This window comes from Erpetoichthys calabaricus, chromosome 2, assembly GCF_900747795.2.
Source record: "Erpetoichthys calabaricus chromosome 2, fErpCal1.3, whole genome shotgun sequence".
Taxonomy (NCBI): Eukaryota; Metazoa; Chordata; class Cladistia; order Polypteriformes; family Polypteridae; genus Erpetoichthys; species Erpetoichthys calabaricus.
Window position 1 is genome coordinate 223,946,692 of NC_041395.2, and position 23,549 is coordinate 223,970,240.

Sequence of the window (23,549 nt, forward strand, 5' to 3'; positions counted from 1 at the left end):
TGCCTAACTTTTGTAAGTAAGCTGTAAGGAATGAGCCTGCCAAATTTCAGACTTCTACCTACACGGGAAGTTGGAGAATTAGTGATGAGTGAGTCAGTCAAACAGGTTCCAGTTATGACCATTACGCGTAGAATTTCGAAATAAAACCTGCCTAACTTTTGTAAGTAAGCTGTAAGGAATGAGCCTGCCAAATTTCAGACTTCTACCTACACGGGAAGTTGGTCAGTCAGTCAGTCAGTCAGTCAGTGAGTCAGTGAGGGCTTTGCCTTTTATTAGTATAGAAATATATATACACACATATATATATATATACACAAATATATATAATATATATATACACATATATATATATAATATATATATACACCTATATATATATTTATAATATATATATACACATAAATATATGTGTGTATATATATATATATATATATATATGTGTGTATATATATATTATATATATATGTGTATATATATATATTATATATATGTATGTGTGTATATATATATATATACATATTATATATATGTGTGTATATATATATATTACATATATACAATCAGATTGTGAATCAGACTACGAATGCCGTTAATGTAATTACCCCGATCTACATGCTGTTAAATAAACGAACCACACGCCGTGGCGCAATTTTAGGGGCTTAGCCTGTAGCGCTGACATCCGAGGTTCGATTCCCGTAAGGGAGTGAAGTGAGCGCTGGTTTTAAAGTACTGCTTTTAAATTTTTATTAAGAAGAAAAGAAAACCTTTTTAAATTAAGTCTTAAAAAGAGCTGTAAAGATATTGACAATAAGCTACGCAAACCCACCAAGACATGCAATCGTTTAAATCAAAGTGCGAGTCGAAAAACACCATCCCACAATATTGGTTAACGATTAACACATTTCTATATGTATTGTAAGCATACAATACAACTGATAATATGTTGCGCTTATTTATCTGGTGTACTGACATTTTTGCGCGTTTAACGGCTGAAATCTAACGTGGTTTGTGCCCTTCAGAATGAAAAGAGTTTGCATTTACCTTTTTAATAAAAGGCGAGCTTTTAAGCCTGAGAAATCACCCCGTAAATGCACACGTTTAATTGCACATGTGTTAATATGTATGCTTACACAGTATTAAAAGACACTCAATAAGTACACAGTATTAAAAGACAGTCAACAATTAACGTCATTTACCTTCGTTCCCGCCTCCTCCATTAGAGTATATGGACAAAAAACAGGTTCCAGTTATGACCATTACACGTAGAATTTCAAAATGAAACCTGCCTAACTTTTGTAAGTAAGCTGTAAGGAATGAGCCTGCCAAATTTCAGCCTTCTACCTACATGGGAAGTTGGAGAATTAGTGATTAGTGAGTCAGTCAAACAGGTTCCAGTTATGACCATTACGCGTGGAATTTTGAAATAAAACCTGCCTAACTTTTGTAAGTAAGCTGTAAGGAATGAGCCTGCCAAATTTCAGACTTCTACCTACACGGGAAGTTTGAGAATTAGTGATGAGTCAGTCAGTCAGTCAGTGAGTCAGTGAGGGCTTTGCCTTTTATTAGTATAGATTGTGGGAGGAGATGGCCGGCTGTTCATCCCGGCCAATACCCCCAGGCCACTAGATGGAGCCCTCCCTGTAGCATGGAAGTGCCCCAAAGACCAGCAGGGAATCATGGACAATGGAGTTTTTATTCCCGACCCTGCTGAACACCGTGGGGCCCACCAGAGGACGCTGCAGGGAGGCTCAAGGACTTGTGCCCTATAACCGTGAAGTGCGTCTAAATTACCGGGACAGAGGAAACAACGTACTTCCGGGATGAAGAAGGAGAGTTTTCATCTGACCCAGAAGTGCTAACGAGTCACATGGACAAGGGTTCAGGAGCACTTCTGGGTCATGGACTATAAAAGACTGTGGGAAACCCAGACGAGTGAGCTGAGCTGGGTGGAAGGGTGGCAACGCGTCTGGGAGTGGAGGATTGATTGATTATTGATTTATTATTGTGTTATTTATGAGTATATTGGAGTGGAGTGTGCTTGGTGCACATAATTATTATAAAATAAAGTCATATTGGACTTTTATCTGTTGTCTGACGTCTGATCTGAGGGTTCAAGGGGTCGACAGTGCCCCTATCTTTCACAATATATATATATATATATATATATATATATATATATATATATATATATATATATATATATATATACTGTATATACTAGCTATGTAAGCCCATCTTGTTAAAAGCATGAGGTCTTAGACCGTGTTGAAATCGTCAAAAAAAAAATTGAAATGTAGAGATGTCAGGTAATTGGAAGGAACTACTTTGGGCATCTCTCTCCTAGGAGGTTTCGTTTTGCAGACATGCTCGCATCGTTGTGCATTAGCAGCTAAGCAACTGTCTTTCTTTGGAGGTTTAGTTTTGCCGATGTGCTCGCCTCGCTTCTGTATTAGCCACTAAGTGAGTAACTCTCTCTTTGGATGTTTCGTTTTGCTAACGTGCTGGCCTCGCTTGTGTATATTCGGAGGTGGAGCCCTTACCCCGACTCCACCTTTCACTTCCAGACCGGACATATAATTATATATATATAATTTCAGGTCAAGAGCACCTAAGACCTACCCCAATTGCATTGGTCTCGAAGCAGAAATTAACCCCATGATGAACATTTCAGTGATTGTGTACTGGCAAAGCAAGTTCACAGGTTTTAAAGAATGAAAGATAATGAATTGAATGGATGAATGAGAACAGCTTTTTCAGATTAGCAAAAGAACAAAGATACTGTCCTATGTGCCATTAAACAAAACAAATGGAATCCCAATGATAGAACAGTATAGGTACAGTCTATAGATCCAGTGTACACCTTTGCTCCAAGTATTCACCCAGGATGCTCCAGTGTCAGTAATGATGTAGTTGTGTTTATTGTTTTACATGGTAGACATGTTCATTGATTTTACTCTTCAGCTTCTGGAAAGATACCACGTGAATTGACATATGTCATTATGTTTTTTATTCAAAGAATCTGAACTCTCCAGTATTTAATAACTGAAGGATCACCTTTCTGATTTTCCTGTTTATTTATTTATTTTTTTGTTTATGTTACCCTTTTTGACCCCTCTCTATTTGTCATTTTTTTACAGGCCACCACAACTGTCTTTGTTACAATTGTGGATGAGAATGACAATGCCCCAGTCTTTGGACAATCCATGTACGAGGTGACATTCAGCGAGGGACCCAATACCACAGGCATCATGATGGTGGCTGTCAGTGCTATGGACAGGGACCAGGGGCCTAACGGCACAGTCTTCTACGGCATTAAGGAGGGAAATGTGGGCGGCACATTTGGTGTGAACAGAACCACGGTCTGTAATTCAAACAAACCATATCCGCTTCTGCCTGCGCCCGGTGCATTGTTTTACATTTCCTTTTAAACACAATTGCAATTGTTTCAATATTTTTCCTACTGTGTTTTTAATTAACTGTAGTGTTACTGTCAATGTTATGTCCAGACAGGCAACTAATTAAAACGACTCACACGCTGGCTGCCAGGTTTGTGATGTAGATAATGAAGTACTTGGTGTGAACCTACTTTGAAATAAGATTTTTTAAAATTCAGCTCTCAGGTGAATTCTGAAAGATCCTTAGTACAATACTTAAAGTGGACTGCACTGGTGATATATTGGGTTTGCCAGGCTGAGAAAAATGAAAAGATGTGCAGTTACCATGGCATTGCTGAGAATACAATCATTCTTTATCCATTTTAAGAGTAGGCTGTACAGAAAATGATCAGACAGCCTGAGATAAATGTATACATTGACCGTGACTATCAACCTGCCATATGTCTGGTCACACAGAATGTTTGAGTATTTACCCCTTGGTCTGTAAGGCCTCCTTTATTACTTGAATCAACAAACTAAATATGCCTCTGCATTGTCAAAGAATTCAGTTTAATGGAAAATATAAACACCAGCAGTGGAAGATTTATGACCACATACAAAGAGGAAATAGATTTTTAAAAAAGAGCAAGAGGACACCAAGGCTGAACTACCAGACTGCAGAGTTTCAGTTACTTATTGTTACTCTTCATGCCAGATGAGTTTGTCCCTTTTGAAGTGCCTTTATTTCATGGGTGTAGTTTAAGGGGTGGCTGGGGATTGTAGCCCCCAAAAGCAATGCACCATGCTACTAAAATTAGTCTCAGATAAAGGGTATTCTTTCCTCATTGTTTTAAGGCCACAGTTAATGTAAATATGTTATTAATCAACATATATGCCACATGGAGATGCAATGTTTACACTACTGCCTCAAAGTAAGGAGTCTGGGGGTCCCATCCCAGGTGCTTCTAGCATGGAGTTTGCATGTAAGTCTGTGTGGCTTTGCTCTGGTTTCCTCCCATAGTCTAAAGTGAATTAGCAATGCAAAATCATCCTCTGATGTGAGTTTGTGTGTGTGTTCACTCTGCAGTTCAACTGGTTTCCTGTCCAGGTATTGTTCCTCTGTGTGCCCATTGCTTGCTGGGCATCAGCCACACCCTGCCCTGGATACGTGGGTTTGGAGGGTGGAAGGATGGATCAACGTATGCTATAATCCATCCTACCCAAAGCAACTCTCTCTTGTGTGTCACATATCCTTAAAACAGACAGAGAAGTGTTCTGTACAATTTTAATTACAGATTAGTTCACTGTTTCATATTTAGCTTGAAGGAAGTCACTTCAGCTTGCAGATTTTGGCTACAATAATTTCCTCTTTTTACACATCTGATGGCTGCTCCTGTAAAACAGAGTAATTCAGCACAAGCGATTGAAATGGCAGTGTGTGCGTGCCTGATGCTTATGCCTGCCTGTACTTAACAGCAGTATGGTGATCAGATCGATCTCTAACACACATCACACTCACGCCTGCGGCAAAATATTTAAAAACAAATAAATTATATCTGTCTCTTTAATGAAGCAAATAAAAGCCAGAAAATGCTTCAGCTTTCAAATCAGATAAGTAAGTCACATCCAAATGTTATGCTATGTGTACATTTTCTGTCTTATTAAAATAAGAATGTGCTTGTTTTGTCAGAATTAAAATATGTTGTAAGAGAACAGACCAGACCGCAATAAAGAACTGGAGCACCACCCTGGTGACCCCGTATAACTAAAGTGAAATAATCACAAAAGAAACAGGGAATAATTGAGGAAACATCTTTCCAGACATGAGTTCCCAATTAAACTATCTCAAGATGGCGAATCTTCCAGTCTTAAGTCCTTCTGACAGAAAGAAGTGAGTCCAGTTGGACAGACACCGGAAGATGGCACAGATGTCAATCTTCCGGTTTGCAGAAGGAGGACTCCAGGAGCGACGAAGATTTATAGTCTCCAAGGTGTCCCCTATACGCATGCATATGACAATGTTGACAAATTTAAAGAAGCAACATTTTCTGTCACCTAAATATCATTAACACTTTTTGTGTATTGTTTCATAATGTCAAAGTTTTAAATGTGTTAATGTTAAGTTAGTAAGATTAACTTTATATTGCATATTTATATTACGAACAATTTGCCATAATTGACATAGGATGTGATGTAAATATGTACCAATACATTTGAGACTAAAAAATGCCGTTATTTTTAAGGTTCATCTAGGCCCCCCAAGCCTAAATATCAAACTGTGCCCATACCTTACATTCAGTTCAATATACAGTAGCTCTCAAACAACATAAAATCAGTGTGCTATCAGGATGTCCATTGCCCATTATGGGTCACATCAACTGTTTTTTAATTCTTCAGCCTGTTTTGTAGTTTATTACTGTGTTTCTATGACATTTTTCAAATGTATCGTTATCAGAAGATCTTAGATTTAATTTTAAAGAGGCATGAAAGGGTGTTGTAGTAGAGGTGTGCTTTATAACACATTTTGAGATGCATTTTTATGCCCATGTACAGTGTGGTTAGTTAGGGATTAAACGAGAAGCAATGATTCTGGTTGCCTCCCATGTTAAAGTATGCACTTTAAACAATTGTACTGTCACGGAAAATGGGAAATTGGAATTCCTAGTAATTTAGTAGTGGTTTTCCTAGTGATCTACATAATTGCATCTGGACGTTACTGTTTCTGTGAAAGTGCAATATATACAGTAAAAGCAGCTCTTTGCATGAAAAAAAATTGATGTTAAGAAAAATGTTGAATTTTATATAAACAACGTAAAATCAGTATGCTATAGTATATACATTGCCCATTATGGCCCACACCAACTGTTTTTTAATTCTTCAGCCTGTTTTGTAGTTTATTATTGTGTTTTTATGACATTTTTCAAATGTATCATTATCAGAAGATCTTAGATTTACTTTAAAAGAGGCATGAAAGGGTGCTGTAGTAGAGGTGTGCTTTATAACACTTGCCGTAGCAATTTATGATGCACCAGAACCTTGCAGCAATTTTCTAACTCACATATTCGGTTCAGGGTCATGGAGGGCTTACAAGTATCTCTGGCTGAATTGGGTGAATGGTGGGAGTTAACCCTGGACAGGATGCCAGGGTGCCAGTCCATCATGGGCCTGCCCCACCCCATTAAAAGCCATCTTACTTCAATAGTACACCCTGCACCTGCTCCTATCTATGGCTGTCTAGTCTTGTACACTGAGTCTTCCTCATACAAAAGCAAAAAGTGCTGTTTTACTCTGCCTAATATGAATATTTAAGAAAAAAGGTAAAGATGAGAATTAAATCTGCTTTGTAATGCAAAATAATGCCAATGTTCAATACACTGTGGCATATTTTTGACACGCATTACCAAATATTTAAAGAAATGATTTGGGGTATCATCAGCCTGTATGCTAGTAATGGTGACCTATCCCATTTACTAAACCCACAATAAGGCCAGTGAAGTTTAAGTTTTTTGTTTTTTTTTTTAATAAAGAATACAAAAGTATAAGGACAAGTTTTAACAGAAAGATTTAATAATAAAGGATATCCAACAAAATAATCAAAACTTCGCCTCTCTGGGGCTCCCTATACTACAGTAATATCCTCTCAGGCCCCATATGGTGACTAGACTGCCGTCCTCTCGAAATAAGCCAAAGATAAAACTCCTTCCTATCTACCTCATCTTCAGAATTATACTGGCCTCCTCTTCCTCTCTGCCAGTTCAGCCTTGTCCATACACTGTTCCACAATCTTCACTTTGAACTTTTCTTTTAAGGTTCTTGTAAGTTTATGAAGGACTTCTAAGTTAGCACTATGAAGATAACTTCTAGGTTTATGAAGCACATGACCCATACAGAACCCATCTTGTTGAAACTGCCCTTGATTGGCCCCAGGATTCTCTGTTGACCGGCCTGCCTACTTAAATAACAGCACTAAGGAAGGCCTACAGGACTCTGCAATATGCCAATAAAGCAGCTGTTGCCACTTTGTATCCAGGACGCCTGCTTTTAGCATGTCCTTCTGCAGTTATTTATTGCAGCCTTAACCCACCCTAGAAATGTGCCAGCTGATATCTTCGACAGCGGCCTTTGCATCTTGACAAGGTAATGTACCACCTGACATCTTGGGCATGATATGTAATGCATTGCCAGTTGGTTGGAGTGCAACCATACTCTCATTTTTACATGTGAATAATGGTGATGGAAGCAGCATGGCTTCACAAATTTTAATGCTGTTGCCTTAGGGGTTCACTGGCTGAGTGGAGTTTGCACATTCTCACCAAGCCTGCATGGTTCTCCACTCACACCCCAAAGCTGTGAGCGTTAGGTTAACTGGCGTCTTTCAAGTGGCACTGCATGGGTGTGTGTATGGACTGGCATCAAATATATGCTCTACCTGGAGTTGGATAAGTGGGTTAAAAAATGGTAGAATAATAACCAAAATATATAAGAACAGTTTAGTGCCAGCAATGCTAATTTAGACATTTACAAACAGTTGAATTTTCAATGAGGCTTACTGACAACAAAAGGGTAAATGTTCCTTTATATAACATCTAAATAATACTGTACCAAGTGATTCTTAAAACAGTATGCTACTTTAAATGCTTAAAAACTAGGTAGATGTTAAGAAAGGTTTATAAAGTAAAAACTGGAGCTTTTCAGTCTTCAGCCTTCTTTAATCTAGCATCTCATTTTTATATTTAACTGTTTCTATTTCCACACAGGGTGCTGTTGTAACTCTAAAAGCCCTGGACTTTGAGATTAGCAGTGGTCGATATACTCTCATCATCACAGCCACTGACCAGTGTCCCATCGTGCTGCAGAGGCTCACGTCTAGTGCCACAGTAAGTGCATTCATGTTCATAGTAGAGTTAGGCATGGAAAACTGAATAATACCTGTTTGTAAAAATTACTTCAGTTGAATAATAGAATTCAATTACTTGTGTGTGGCAGCTAGGAGGTAAATATATGAATGCCAAAATTAATCCATACATACTTTTGTGAAAAAATTGCAGAGATTTTTACAAAACACAGCCAACAAACCACACAGCAATGTCCAGGGGTGTTCTTAGGATAGAGAGGTGCTTGGGGTTGAACCATTGTTTGGGTCCCACCAAGGTATTCTGAAGGGAAAACCATGAAAAAAAACAAATATGTAATGTCAAAGCTTAGAAGTCGCCCAAACTTGTACAGGCGCTAATATAAGAACAGCAAATAGTGTAAAAGTATGCAGTGGGTGGATGGAAAGTAACAAAAAATGGAGAGAAGAAGGGATAGACTCTTCAATGCCAAAGTTTAGAATTATGGGGATAGCCATGAAAGCACAGTAAGTCATGTTAAATAATAAAAAGAAGGAGACTGGGATCCATTTCAGCTATCTGTTTTGAAAAGAGAGACAAGGAGAGGGGGAGGAACAAATATTTAAAAACATTCTGGAAGCTATTCTCACAATATTGTGTATTTTATATTAAGGTAAAGCTAAGATAAAATGAAAACCAGTAGCGTAGCGTGGGTGTCAGCCGGCCGGGGCGGAGGAAAATTCCACCGCCCCCTTATTTAGGTATGGTTCAAATTTTTACAAGATATTATTATTATTTATTGTGAAATTTTGCCGCCCCCTAAAAGTGCCGCCCGGGGCGGGCCGCCCCTGGCGCCCCCACTACGTTACGCCACTGATGAAAACAAAAATAAAAATAGATAAAAATAAACATGCGGGCTCTGCATCGGTCTTGCGGGCTCTGCATCGGTCTGTCGTGGTGAAAAAGAAGCTGAGCCGTAAGGCAAAGCTCTCAATTTACCAGTCGATCTATGTTCCTACCCTCACTTATGGTCATGAGCTATGGGTAGTGACCGAAAGAACGAGATCACGAATACAAGCGGATGAAATGAGTTTCCTCCGCAGCGTGTCTGGGCTCTCCCTTAAAGATAGGGTGAGAAGCTCAGTCATCCGGGAGGGGCTCAGAGTAGAGCCGCTGCTCCTCTGCATCGAGAGGAGTCAGATGAGGTGGCTCGGGCATCTGATCAGGATGCCTCCTGGACGCCTCCCTGGTGAGGTGTTCCGGGCACGTCCCCGGGAGGAGGCCCCGGGGAAGACCCAGGACACGCTGGAGGGACTGTGTCTCACGGCTGGCCTGGGAACACCTTGGAATTCTCCCAGAAGAGCTAGAAGAAGTGGCTGGAGAGAGGGAAGTCTGGGCATCTCTGCTCAAGCTGCTGCCCCCGCAACCCGACCTCAGATAAGCGGAAGAGGATGGATGGATGGATGGATGGATGGATGGATGGATGGATGGATGGATGGATGGATGGATGGATGGATGGATGGATGGAAAATAAACGGGTTTAGTTTGTCATCAGTTTACAGACTCTGGGCACTTTTGTCCAGCTACACCAATAAACGTTACCTGTTTTCAATATACATTCAGCTCTGTAGCTGTAGGAGGTCCAGATTGTATCGTTTCATAATCTAATGACCTTTCCTAACCTTCTGATTGGTGCACCTCATCATTCTTCTCGGGTATGTAAATTGTACAGAACAATTTTGATTTTTAAAAGGAATTCTTACTGCTGTACAAAGTGACAAGTAATTCCTGGTAACAAAATGCAAACACCTGGGAAGTATACTGACACGTTTTTCACTGCTGATACACTACCCAAGATGGTCCATAAAGTGTTTCAGATAAAGGTTTTGTTAGTCAGTACATTTCAACATCAGTTTTTCTTAATTTATTACCTATTATAAGGGCAAAGAAAACCAGGAAACTGTCATAACTGAAATGAACACACTTGTCATTAGATTTCAGTGCATGGTGATGAGTTGATGTGCTTGTTGGTTGTACTCATTCACGATTACATCTAACGTGCCATCACTTATTAACAGATGGAAATTTTGCAAGGCATTAATCTGTACATGAAAAACTTTCCTTGAGCCCTGAAGATCTGTGAATGGCAGCTTTAAAAGTTACCCAAAGCTCTTTTTACACAACATGCACAGTCAGAAATGGCATCAGAGTTTCTGCAAAGCTGTCATCTTCATGTGTTTCATCACTAGAAGTAGAATCAATCAACTCATCACTGGCCATTGCCTGTCACTATCATACCATGACAAATCACTTTCTTCTACATGCACTTTACACTCTATCAGCCCATTTTCAGCTCTCCTGCTGCCACAATTGCTGTCCAGAAGCCATCTTCTGTTACTCCCTGTAGTTTACTGGAGATGTATAAACATGGAAATAACAGTGTGTGTGCAACTAGCAGAAAAAAGGAATTAAAGAGGACTGGATCTGCCAGCCTAGTCGTTGAAATATTTCTTTAAAAACAAAGTACAAATATGTTTTTTGTATATCTTGATTCATTTCAGGGCCCTGGTCTACAGCCCAAGTTAGCCCATGCAGAAATCCAGCTGTGGTCAATGCTTTTTTTTTCCTCTCGAAATGTTTCTGTTGCTGGAATCAGTTGATCACTTGACTTCAAAACGAATGCTTTACTTGTGAAAAGTAAAATATGTTCAAAACAAAGATTTATTTTATCATAGTGGAAATGAAATGAAACTGATGACAGTAGTGGGTTGAAAGCCCTTAGGAGTGAATGAACATCATGACTCCCCTGCTTCCTGACCACAAAACAATGGGCCAAGGTTCTTCAGCCAATTGAAGAATCTCCACAGAATTTTATAGAAATGTTTGATTGATTTTCATATTTAAATACCATAATACAGAATTGCCCAAAATGTCCACTGGAAGTTCATAGAGCTGCCTGAGTTATACAAAACATTTTAACAGTTTAATGCAGTTATCCAATAAGAAATGATGAGATTGTAGAATTCACACTTGCTTCAAATCCTATAAACCTGTTGGAGTGATAACCTTATTTTTAGTACACTTTTTTGTAGTATTTTTTTTCCACTGCCACATGTCTTTGAAGAAACATTTCAGATTGCTGTTTTAACAGAATGAACAAAAACTTTTAAACTGCTAGCCTTGGTTGATTTGGCCAAAGCAGAAATAATATCATGCACTTTCTGAACTGGTACACACAGTATAAACATACTCCTCAGCTAACTCTGAGTAGCTTAATATATGTAAATGATATTTCATGTTACATTCATTGCATTTATATTTTACGGTGTTATTTAATTCTGGGTAGCTTTTCCAATACCAGGAAGCATCAGGCACAAGGCAGGAACCAGCACTGGGAAAAGTGCCAGGCCATTGCAGGGCATACCCTCAAAGACATATGCAGATACTGTTTCATATGGTGCCAATAGCACAAGTTAAGAATGTAATAAAGATTGTATCTTAAACAAATCAAACATGTACAGTATGATCAGTGTGTGAAATACCCAGTGGTAATAAAGGGATCCTGTTATTGTTGGCTGAACACTGAAATCGTGTGTATTCTTGTAAGTAAATGTAAGGTATTGCACATACGTAGGAAGTACAAATGATAGTTTTGAATACACAATGGAAAGTCTGAAATTTGAAAGTACCCCTTATGAGAAGGACATGGAAGTCGCAGTTGACTCGTCACTATGAACTGCCAGCCATTAAGAAGGCTAACAGAATGTTAGGTTATATAACATGATGTGTGGAGTCCAAGTCCAAAGAGGTTATGCTCAAGTTTTATAACGCACTGGTGAGGCCTCATCTGCAGCACTGTGTGAAGTTTTGGTCTCCAGGCTACGCAAAAAGACATAGAAGCACTACAAAAAGTCCTAAGAGTAGTGACTTGGCTGATTAAAGGACTTACAGGGCAAGATTTATGAGGAAAGGCCGAAGTAGTTGAACTTTTTCTGTTTAAGCAAGCTGGAATTAAGAGGAGACATGTTTAAGTGTTATGAAGTGTCTGAAGTGTTTAAAGTTAAGAAGGGAATTAGTACAGTGGATTGAGACTTCTTGTTACTTTAAAATGAGGTCATCAAGAAAAGTTGGACACAGTTGGAAACTTGTTAAGGGTAGAATTCACACAAACATTAGGAAGTTATTCTTTGCACAGAGAACCACAGACACATGGAATAAGCTACCAAGTAATGTGGTAGACAGTAAGGTTTTAGGAACCTTCAAAACTAGACTTGATGCTATTTTGGTGGAATTGGGTGAATAGGATTGGCAAGCTTTGTTGTGTTGAATGGCATGTTCTCATCCAAAATTTTCTAATGTTCTCCTGGTCTTACTCGTGTACTGTGAAATGCACAGTTAGCTAAATAGAAGGCTTATACTTCTACATCTGCAGATGAAAGTCACGCCACCTTGTACTGTTCACCAGCATCACACAGAACAGCCACTTTTCATGACACATAAATATTCTTGTACAGGAGAGGAAAAGGTGCCAACTTATTAGCTGTAGCAGTACTGTTGAAATGTCTTTGTTTGAAGCATTTCCTTAGTTCCTTTTGACTTTTTACAAGCCAATCCAGAGGACTTTGTTTTCCTAATTTTGGAAAGAAATTAGGCTAAACAAAATATCATTAGTACTACTTTGCAATAGACAAGCACTGCAGCTTTAGTTACGAGCATGGATGGCAGAAACACACTATTTCAAAGGTAAAGTAGGCTAAAAAAAAGGAAAACAACTTAACAATGACCTTGTTCTAAATCTGCATAAGAATCTTAAATCTTGTAAATCCAGTAATTGTTACTGAGTGAATTATGACACCATAACACAAGATGCATAAAAACAAAATTCACATCCATTCATTTATCTATCATCCAGGCAATTTGATAATTTAAAGATATTATGAAGCCAGAGCCTATACTGAGAGAATCATGTGCAAGACAGGAAACAACCCGGCTTGTCCATCACAACTCAGCACTAAATCGGAAGTATTTTATTCAGTGTTGCATCCAATAAAGCAGTTTTGCTATAGATGCACACTGGATGATTCAGTGCTCATGTGATGGATGTCATTATAAGACAGAATTATTAATGAAGCTTTATATAGTGTGTGACTGCTGCCACCTTTGATCAACAGGGTATTATAGTAACTGAAAGCCAAGCTATTTATTATTATTGCGAACTGAAGTCATTAATTTCCATCAAAACTCCAAAGCATAACATGCAGCTAAATATAACTTGCTAAAATCAATGAATGTACTAAAAATTAAACAATTTTAGCAAAATGTCAATGAGTGCCAATGGTTTGATGTTCTAGCATGGCACCATTGATCACTTTCCTGGTCCATATAATCTAATTTTGGTTCATTAGAGTGCTGGGGCCTGTGCTGGGCAGCACCACGCTTTGAACAAGGTCCAACTGAGGAGAATTCATCAGCCTGTCACAGGGTACTTGTCTTATCATGGAAGGGTCCTAGGGTGACCCTATTCTCACTTGCAGACACTTCATTACTTAGACTGAAACACAGTGTCCTAAATCCCCGCTACAGCCATTGTATATTTACACTTACCAGCCTACACAGACAACAACAAACAGGAAAGAAGGTTCACACTTTAGGAATCTTAAGTTATCTATAATGATTGAACAAATGTGCCCAAAACAGAAGCAAAACAACGATTGTGCCAGATTATATCAATGTAACCTAGATGAGTAGCACTTTGTCCGCTTAGGAGTCTAGGCATCCAATATGCTTAGATAATGAGTTGGATCTTTGTCTTATTGATATCTTATCCAGCGTGGTCTCTGGATGATGGCCTGATAGAGACTCTGATTTTCTATATTAGCCTAAATGTATGCTGGTCTTGTGTTGTCCTGATGCACCCAGTGGGTCAATGGGACATCATAGTATTGTCCTGACTTCCCTGCCATATTCAAACACTTTGTCCAGTCCTCTTTAGGCATGACTTGAAATTGACACCAGCTCAGATATACACTGTAGACCTAGGGCTAGAGCAAAGTTACTTACTGACTTATCTGGTATTCTCTGAACACTTAACAAGATTTTAACTATACTAGTTCTGATCAGGTATATGGTAAGTACAAGAATTTGTACAAGAAAAAATTCAAAAAGTTTTTTTCAAGGTACATACTTTTATCATCCCCCGTGACCCTGTGTTCAGATTCAGCGGGTTGGAAAATGGGTGGATCAATACTTTTATCATAGCATTGTATGTAAAATAAAAGATCAAATCACACAATCCTAATGTCAGGTACACTCAGCCAAATGTCACAGAATATGTTTTGGAATTTTTAAATTTTTCTGAAGGAAAAAACATATAGTCACAGGGACAACATACAGACTCAACAGTTAGTGACTGGACCTGAATTTGAAAACTAAAATGTGTTGTAGGAGCTGATCACAACACCTCAGTGCCACCCAAATCAGCAGCTACAACAGCAAAGTAAACCATATATGTCATATAAACCTGCAATTAAGCCCAGTGCACTTGTACAAAAAACACTAAGCACCTGCTCCAAACACAGCCAGTCTTCCATGAGTGTCATCTCTCTTTTACTCCTACGCCAATCTTCAGTTCAGTTTACATTTGCACTGGGCCCTTCTAAAAAGGCTAGACCAGAGCACTAGACTGATTATGAAAATGTAAAATTGTGGCAAAATTTCTATATAGCCAAATGGTAAACCCACAAATGTAAGATTTACATGACAGGATACAAAAACGGGTTAGGTGCAAATGGAGGAAAGACAAACGAAAGTATGTTGTAAATTCTGGAAAAGGTAAAACTCTGGTTGACTTCCACTACATGGTCACTCAGCCCTATCTTAGGGAAACAATAACATGCTGTCTAAAGTTGTCCAGTTGAGTGTTCAAGGCTGAAGTGTTAGGTGTGAAGAGAGTCATTCAGCACTCAGACTCAATGCAGAAACAGTCCAGTGGTTATATCAAACAAAGCACGTGAATTGACGAGCAGGATAAATAAAGCATTTCCTGCTTCAGAGTACATCACTAAAGGCTTTGGTTTAGGCTTTTGCAGCGCAATTATATAAAGAGGTTAAAACCACAGGTTAATAAAAAGCTTTCCGTTTTTCTGTCTTTAAAGTGATCTATACAAATAGTGCATAATGCAGTTCAGCTTTGTGGCAGCATAAGACTCAGTGTAGGGCAACAGCTTGTTGGTGGTACATACAGTTACACTGGAGTCAATTTAAAGTCAGCTCATAACTTAATCATGCCTTAATGCCTTAATCATTCCTCTAATAATTTGATGAAACCCTTTCAGTCTGATTTCAGGGCGCAGCACAGCTGTAAAACTGCTCATCTTCAGGTAACCAATGATTTGCTTATGGCAGCAGACTCTGGACAAACCAGCATATTAATTCTATTACACCTCAGTGCAGCATTTGACACTGTCAGACATGACATTCTACTGTCCAGAATGGAGAACATGCTGGGTATCTCTGGCACTGCCCTCCAGTGGTTCAAGTCCTATCTGACTGATTGGCAAGAGTTTGTTAGTCTTGGCAACAGCAGATCCAGCTCAGCGCCAGTCACACAAGGAGTTCCTCAAGGCTCTGTCCTCGGCCCTCTTCTCTTCTGTATTTATATGCTTCCCCTTGGCCATATTATTCGTAGCTTTGGACTGGGTTATCATTTTTATGCAGATGACACTCAACTCTATTTCAATGTTAAAAGTGAAACTTCATCAGAGCTTTCTCAGCTCACAACTTGCCTCAGTGAAATTAAAACCTGAATGGAGCAGAACTCTTTAAAATTAAATTGCAACAAAACTGAATTGAGCAAATTGGCACTAAAGCGCTATTTAAGAAAATGAGGTCCTTTTCAGTCACTCTTGACGGTGATCTGATCAGACCTTCTTCTGATGCAAGGAATCTTGGTGTCATTTTTGATTCCTCCCTATCTTATTCCGCCCACATAAACCACATTAAGAAGCTTTCTTACTTTCATCCCCGTAACATATCCCATGTTTGCTCCTTCCTCTCCTTTTCTAATGCTGAGAAACTTGTCCATGCTTTTATCACATCCCGCATCGGTTATGTAACTCGCTGCTGGCAGGTGCCCCTTCTAATCTTATATCATAGCTCCAGTTGATTCAAAACTCTGCTGAAAGAGTCCTTACACGAACCAGCAACAGTGAATACATAACACCCATCCTGCTTTGTCTTCACTGGCTCCCTGTGTCCTACAGGATTGAATATAAAATTCTATTAATAACCTACAAAGCTTTAAATGGCCTTGCACCAGACTCCATCAGTGACCTTCTAAATCACTATGCTCCTGTTCGCCTACTAAGGTCCTCTGATTCTGGTAATCTTATTGTGCCCCACACTAATCTACACTCTATGGGTGACAGGGCCTTCAGCTCCATAGCGCCCAGACTCTGGAATGACATCCCGAAATTAATTAGATCAGCTGACTCCATTCATTCTTTTAAAAAACAACCTAAAACTCATCTGTTTAGAAAGGTTTTTATCTTAACTTAACATTCTACCCTTTCTTTCAGTTTACTTCTCTGTCCAGGTGCTCAGGATAGATTGTGTGTGTTATATCACAAATTAGGTTATTTGTTAGGTTTTTCTTTTAGTATTGAATTTAGTATTTTACTCTGGTTTATTGTTCTTTATTCTGTTTAATGCTTTGTTATCTGTTTCATTGTTCTATTCAGGAAAACATTTGTATCCAATGTTACATATGTTCCCTACTGTTTTTTCTAAGACTCTGTGAAACGCCTTGAGCATGGGAAAGGTGCTATATAAATAAAATGTATTATTATTATTATTATTATTGTTTGTAATGTGGGAAAAAAAACTCTTGTAGACATGTTAACTTCACACACACATTGCAGTGGGGAAGCATTGATAACCAGTACACCAGTGTGCTGCCACACAGGCTGTTCTCAACAAGAATGACAAGTATTGATCTTAACTGAGGGTATCGGAGAAATGGAAAGAGTACTTTGAAGAACTCAAAACCCAGTGGAGAAATTCTCACCAAAGGAGATGTGGCCAGAAGCATGGGTTGCAGTTGGGCCATCAGTGTAATGAAGTCACTGCAACAGTTTGTAAATCTCAGTAATGCTAAGTATACTAGAATGGATTAGAATCAACTTGAAATCCTGAAAGCCTTGGATATTGTCAGGATGTTTTGGATAAAATTTGGCATGGAAGGCAAGGACAGAGCCTCAGGAATGGCAGACTGTGGAATGGTCACTATTTTAAAAAAGTGGGCAAGTATGCAATTACAGAGAGATCCTGCTGTTCATTCTGTAGGGAAAAGTATATGTCAGGGTACTGGATTGGAGATTGTGAGAATAGTTGAGCTTCAGTTTCTTTCTGCAAGTGCTTTCTAGACCTGGATAAAGCTTACTCTTTGATGTCTTATGTAAGGTACTACAAGAGCATGGGGTCCTAGGTCTACTGCTGCATTCCATTTGGTCCTTATATTTGCAGAGCAAGAGTTGTATTTTCATACTTAGTATTAAGTTGTGACCATCAAATTTTGAAGAAAAAGAAGACATTGCATTTATATAGTATTTTTTAAGACGCTCAAAGCACATTACATAGAGAGGGGGGAGCCACTTCAACCACCAGCAATGTGCAGCATCCACCTGGATGATATAACAGCAGCCATTTTGCGCCAGTACGCTCACCACACTTTAGTTATTAAGTGATAAAGTGGAGAGTGAGATAGTTAGCTGATTAGATATAGGGGACGATTAGTGGGCCAGAATGACCAGGCTGCGATGGGCAATTTAGCGAGGACACCAGGAAACACCCTACTCTTTAGGAAAGATGCCCAGGCACCTTTTATGATCACAGAAAGTCAGGACCTTGGTTTTAGATATCATCTGAAGGATGGCACCATTTTTGCTGCACAGTGTCCCCATCCTTGCGAGGTGGCATTTGGATTCACATGCAGACCACAGAGTAAGTGCCCCATGATGGTCTAACCAGCATCTCTTTTAGCAGCACCAAGCTTTAGATAGATAGATAGATAGATAGATAGATAGATAGATAGATAGATAGATAGATAGATAGATAGATAGATAGATAGATAGATAGATAGATAGATAGATAGATAGATAGATAGATAGATAGATAGATAGATAGATAGATAGATAGATAGATAGATACTTTATTAATCCCAAGGGGAAATTCACATTCTCCAGCAGCAGCATACTGATACAAAAAAAACAATATTAAATTAAAGATTGATAATAATGCAGGTAAAAACAGACAGTAACTTTGTATAATGTTAACGTTTTGAGTCTCACCATTTAACAAAGTCATTAATTAGGTCCCTATACTCCTCCTCCTGCCCACTCCTGATGCAGCCCACGATAGTAGTGTCGTCAGCGAACTTTTGCACGTGGCAGGACTCCAAGTTGTATTGGAAGTCCGATGTATATAGGCTGAACAGGACCGGAGAAAGTACAGTCCCCTGTGGCACTCCTGTGTTGCTGACCACAATGTCAGACGTGCAGTTCCCAAGACGCACATACTGAGGTCTGTCTTTAAGATAGTCCACGATCCATGCCACTAGGTATGAATCTACTCCCATCTCTGTCAGCTTGTCCCTAAGGAGCAGAGGTTGGATTGTGTTGAAGGAGCTAGAGAAGTCTAGAAACATAATTCTTACAGCACCACTGCCTCTGTCCAAGTGGGAGAGGGATCGGTGTAGTATATAGATGATGGCATCCTCCGCTCCCACCTTCTCCTGATATGCAAACTGCAGAGGGCCGAGGGTGTGTTGAACCTGTGGCCTCAGGTGGTGAAGCAGCAGCCTCTCCATGGTCTTCATCACATGTGATGTCAGAGCAACAGGCCGGAAGTCATTCAGCTCACTAGGACGTGATACCTTTGGGACTGGGGTGATGCAAGATGTTTTCCAAAGCCTTGGGACTCTCACCTATTCCAGGCTCAGGTTGAAGATGCGCTGTAGAGGACTCCCCAGCTCCAATGCGCAGAACTTCAGCAGTCGTGGCGATACTCCATCTGGACCCGCTGCTTTGCTGGCACGAAGTCTCCTCAGCTCTCTGCTCACCTGCGCTGTTGTAATTATGGGTGGGGATGTCTCTCCTATGCTGGTATCAGCAGGAGGATGTGTGGAGGGTGCAGTACTCTGAGGTGAGAGTGAGAGTGGGTTAGGGTGGTCAAACCTGTTAAAGAAGTTGTTCATTTGGTTTGCTCTCTTCACATCTCTCTCGATGGTGGCACCCCGCTTTGAGCTGCATTCAGTGATGATCTTCATCCCATCCCACACTTCCTTCATGCTGTTATTCTGCAACTTCTGCTCCAGCTTTCTCCTGTACTGCTCCTTCGCTGCCCTGAGCTGGACTCAGAGTTCCTTCTGCACGCACCTGAGCTCATGCTGATCACCGCTTTTAAAAGCCCTTTTCTTCTGGTTCAAAAGGCCCTTGATGTCACTTGTAATCCATGGCTTGTTGTTAGCATAGCAGCGTACAGTTCTTACTGGAACTAAAATGTCCATACAGAAGTTGAACTTTACCTAGATTCATCCCAAGAGTGCATCTTGTCTTGTGTCCTGTACATTAATCCCATTGTTAGTATATCAAGGCACAGCTAAACTTTGAAGGATATAAAGTTTTGCAAAGGTTTTTCCTTGCACTCACAAGGAGGCAGAACAAACTCTGGTAATAACCTCAAATATCTCCAGGTTACACTAATTAATTTATGGTTAAAGAAACAAGGGTGAACTACCAGTTTACATAAGATAATTAAAAGACTGCATAATGTTAATTTTACTTGTTCACACCAAGGTTATTATAGTTAACGAAAACTAAAATCAAAACTGCAACTATTATTAAAAAAACATTTTCGTAAACTGAAATAAAATAATTAACAAAACCTAAATGAAAAACTAAAACTAAACGAAACTATTAAAGTTGCTGGAAAGACTAACTGAAATAAAATAATAATTTACTAAAATATTTTTAGTTTTCGTTTTTGAATGAATATTCTTGCCGTTAGTCTTTAACCCTTGTAAGTTTTAACTCTAAAACAGAAAGTCATCCACCACAAGCCGCCCGCACGTATTCATCCAGTGAACGAAGGCTGGTGAAGGACGGCGGCTGTTCACACAGCATTTGCGGTGACAGAGCAAGCTGAGTGCAGGTGCGTAAAGCGTGTGAAATAGAAAGCGATTTGCGTGCCGCCTTTCTTTGCACTTATTGTATATGAAGATGTAATTCGAACGGCTGAAATCAGAATGTGCTGGTCAACAAAAAGTTTACCATATGGACAGAAAAATCACGAGTGAGTAACATTTCAGTTTATTTCCCAGGTGTCTGCTTTTTGTTGACAGCAATTCACCTGCCACTTCACACAGGAGAAATCGTTTTTACTTTGTTATATACAAAGTATAGAGAAAGTACAGTAATCATGAAAAAATTCGACCTCGATATTTTGATGAATCTTGACATTATAGACTAACCAGTGTCCAACAATACTGTTGTTTGGAATTGTGTGTGTGTATAAACACTATAACTCAAAAACGCAACTAGATAGATGGATGAAATTCGGCATGTGGCTGTTACACCACCATTACAGATCTGTATTAACTTTTGGGCCATATCCATCACCCGGAAGTGGTACTTTATCTAAATACATACTCGATTTTTTTTTTTTATTATTTATACAGCTGCAGAGTCCGATTTATTCAACTTTACTTTTATAATAATTGTTCAATATATTATTAATTGGATTTGTTGTTGATGGTTCCTTAATGTACATAATATAAAAATATAATCATTGTCTTGTGGTTTACTCCTCAAACATCCATCCCCATATCTGAGTATACAAGAAAGTCAAGGGGAGAGCACTTCCGGTTTTTGAAAATAAAACAGCACTGATCGAGAGACTGACTAGGTCATCATACAAGATCAGCATATTGTTGCTGACCAATCACTTTTGCTTTAAAAACATCGTTTAACAACGAAGCAATACAAACAAAGGTAGAGAGTCTGACAAGTGATGAAAAACTAAACATACTAATGGGTTTTTGTATTTGTTCCAGATTTATTAATTTATCTTTTTTAGTTCCTATTCACAACTCAAAATACCTGATATTGTGAAAGTACTCTATTAGCAGAATTATATTTTAAAATATTTGTCTCCCTTTTTTCAATGTTTTTCTCTCTCTCTCAAAATAGACAGTTGAAATAATAAACAATTCTTTTTGCTCTTAACATCAGCCTTATCATACATATTGCGCACTAGGGATTTTTCCTGCCTCGCATACAAGCCTGCTGGGGTAGACTCCAGATTTCCTGCAGTCCTACTCTGGATAAACAGGTTTAGGTAATGTATATGTTGTTCTTAATTTCAGACTCTGTCTCTGTTGTTTTATGCCGGTCCGTACTCCTATTACCTGCTCTTGCTCTGCTCATTATGGGTTTACTGTCCTTTATGGTGGTCTATTCAAGACTCACTGCCCCTAACCTTGACACTACATGCTTGTTGTTCTTTGTTTCCCTCAATACAGCTAGGTGGGTTCTGCATACTCATTCAAGTCTAAGAGCCATGTTCTTCCTAAGCCCCTGTGATTTTCATGAGAAAATATTTTAAAAATTATAAAATTGTGTAAAATTGTTCATATTCAGTGTCTAGTTTTAATTATGCTTGTTTTTATTAGACAAAAACAAAACCAGATAGTAAACCATGTAGTGTAGTAAGCTTCCACTAACATTAAACTCGTATCCAAATCTGTTAAATGTACAGTTCTGTCTGATTGTGACACAAAACTAACTCTGTAGGCGCTCCATGCCATAATTACTAAAACTAAAACTGAAACTAATATATATAAAAATAAAACAGAAATGTCTTTGTGAAATAAAAACAAAACTAAAACTAAAAATACATGATGAAGGAAACTAAAACTAAACTGAATTTCCAAGTAAGGTCAGAAAAAATATAGAAATAAAAACTAATATAAAAAGGCAAAACTATAATAACCTTGGTTCACACACAAATGACAGTAACACAACTTGTAAATGAGAAGAACTGTATCAGACATATGATTTCTGTATGCACTTTTAAAATAATTCATCAGCACTGATACTGCAACATTAATTTTCATCTTAATTTCCACCGTGGCTGTGGGTTTTTATTCCAACCAAACTTTTGACTGATGAATGAAATTCATAAATATTTGTATTATGAGGAACATTCAAAAAGTTTCCGCACTTTTTCCTTAACTCTATTTATTAAGAATTTCAAAAACAAATTACACTACTTTTCTACATAGTCACCTTCATTTGCAAAGCAATTTTCCCAGCGTCATACCAACTTTTTAATGCTCAATTACTACTCCTCCTGCCGTCACTGTTTTCAACAAAAATATAAAAGTGCAGAAACTTTTTGAAAGTCCCTCGTATTCATATTATTTGTGATAGCTTTATGTGCATATATTTCTTTTGGCATTTTTAATTTACCTTTTTCTGTTGAGTTTCCTCAGTGAATTGTACCCAAATATTAATGATTAGCAATGAGGAGTGCAAACAAGTCTGAATGCTAAAGGGAGTTATAACTTTACTATCAATTTCAGTCTTCCACTCATTAAGAAACGTTTCTTACAAATGAGTAGACAAGTAAATATGATACTAAAACTTCTCTTCAGTATTCAGTATTGTCAGAATTTGGATACAATTAGGAAGCAAACTCTTTTTAAAAGAGTGACTATACTCTAGTACTAGACTGGGGCCACCGTATCTTCTTAGTCATTTGTCAAAACACCCATTTCAAAGTGAAACACTAAACACAAACACTAATTTCAAAATGAATTTTATTTAGTAATTCAATCAGTCCTCTTGTATAACATGCTATTGTGGCTGTCCGTTTTTCTGTCTAGGATTTTAAATCACCTGTAGCTCGCAAACCGTTTGACCTATTGACCTGAAATTAGGTACACATATACTACATTACCTCTACTGTCCGCTTTTGGAGTGATGTTTTTATTACTCTTTTATTGTAGAATCAACTCTCAGCAGCATATAGCATAGCGGCCACGTGGCGCATGCATACGGGTGCCGTTCTCATCCCTACCACCGTCGCCGTCACTTCCCCTATCGCTTAATATCTTAAATCATTCTTGAGGCAGATTGAAGACTTAAGTGACACCTTAAGTGAAAAATGAAGAAAAACGTACTAAGTAATTGCAACACAAAATCTGACTTAATCAGTTTTAACGCAAAAAGATGCTGACGAAAGAAGAGAAGAAGCGGGTCGCTAGAGTGGAGAAAAGAAGAGCTGC

General features: G+C 38.7%; 1 protein-coding gene across 3 annotated transcripts in view; it reads left to right on the top strand.

The window, feature by feature from the left end:
- Positions 1-23,549, top strand: part of cdh23 (cadherin-related 23) — a 1,336,251-nt gene that overhangs the window by 1,192,226 nt on the left and 120,476 nt on the right. For all 3 annotated transcript variants that reach the window (XM_051923904.1, XM_051923901.1, XM_051923902.1), the window contains exons 37-38: positions 3,138-3,359; positions 8,132-8,251. In XM_051923904.1, coding sequence (XP_051779864.1) covers positions 3,138-3,359; positions 8,132-8,251 — 342 coding nt within the window. The remainder of the gene's footprint in view (positions 1-3,137; positions 3,360-8,131; positions 8,252-23,549) is intronic.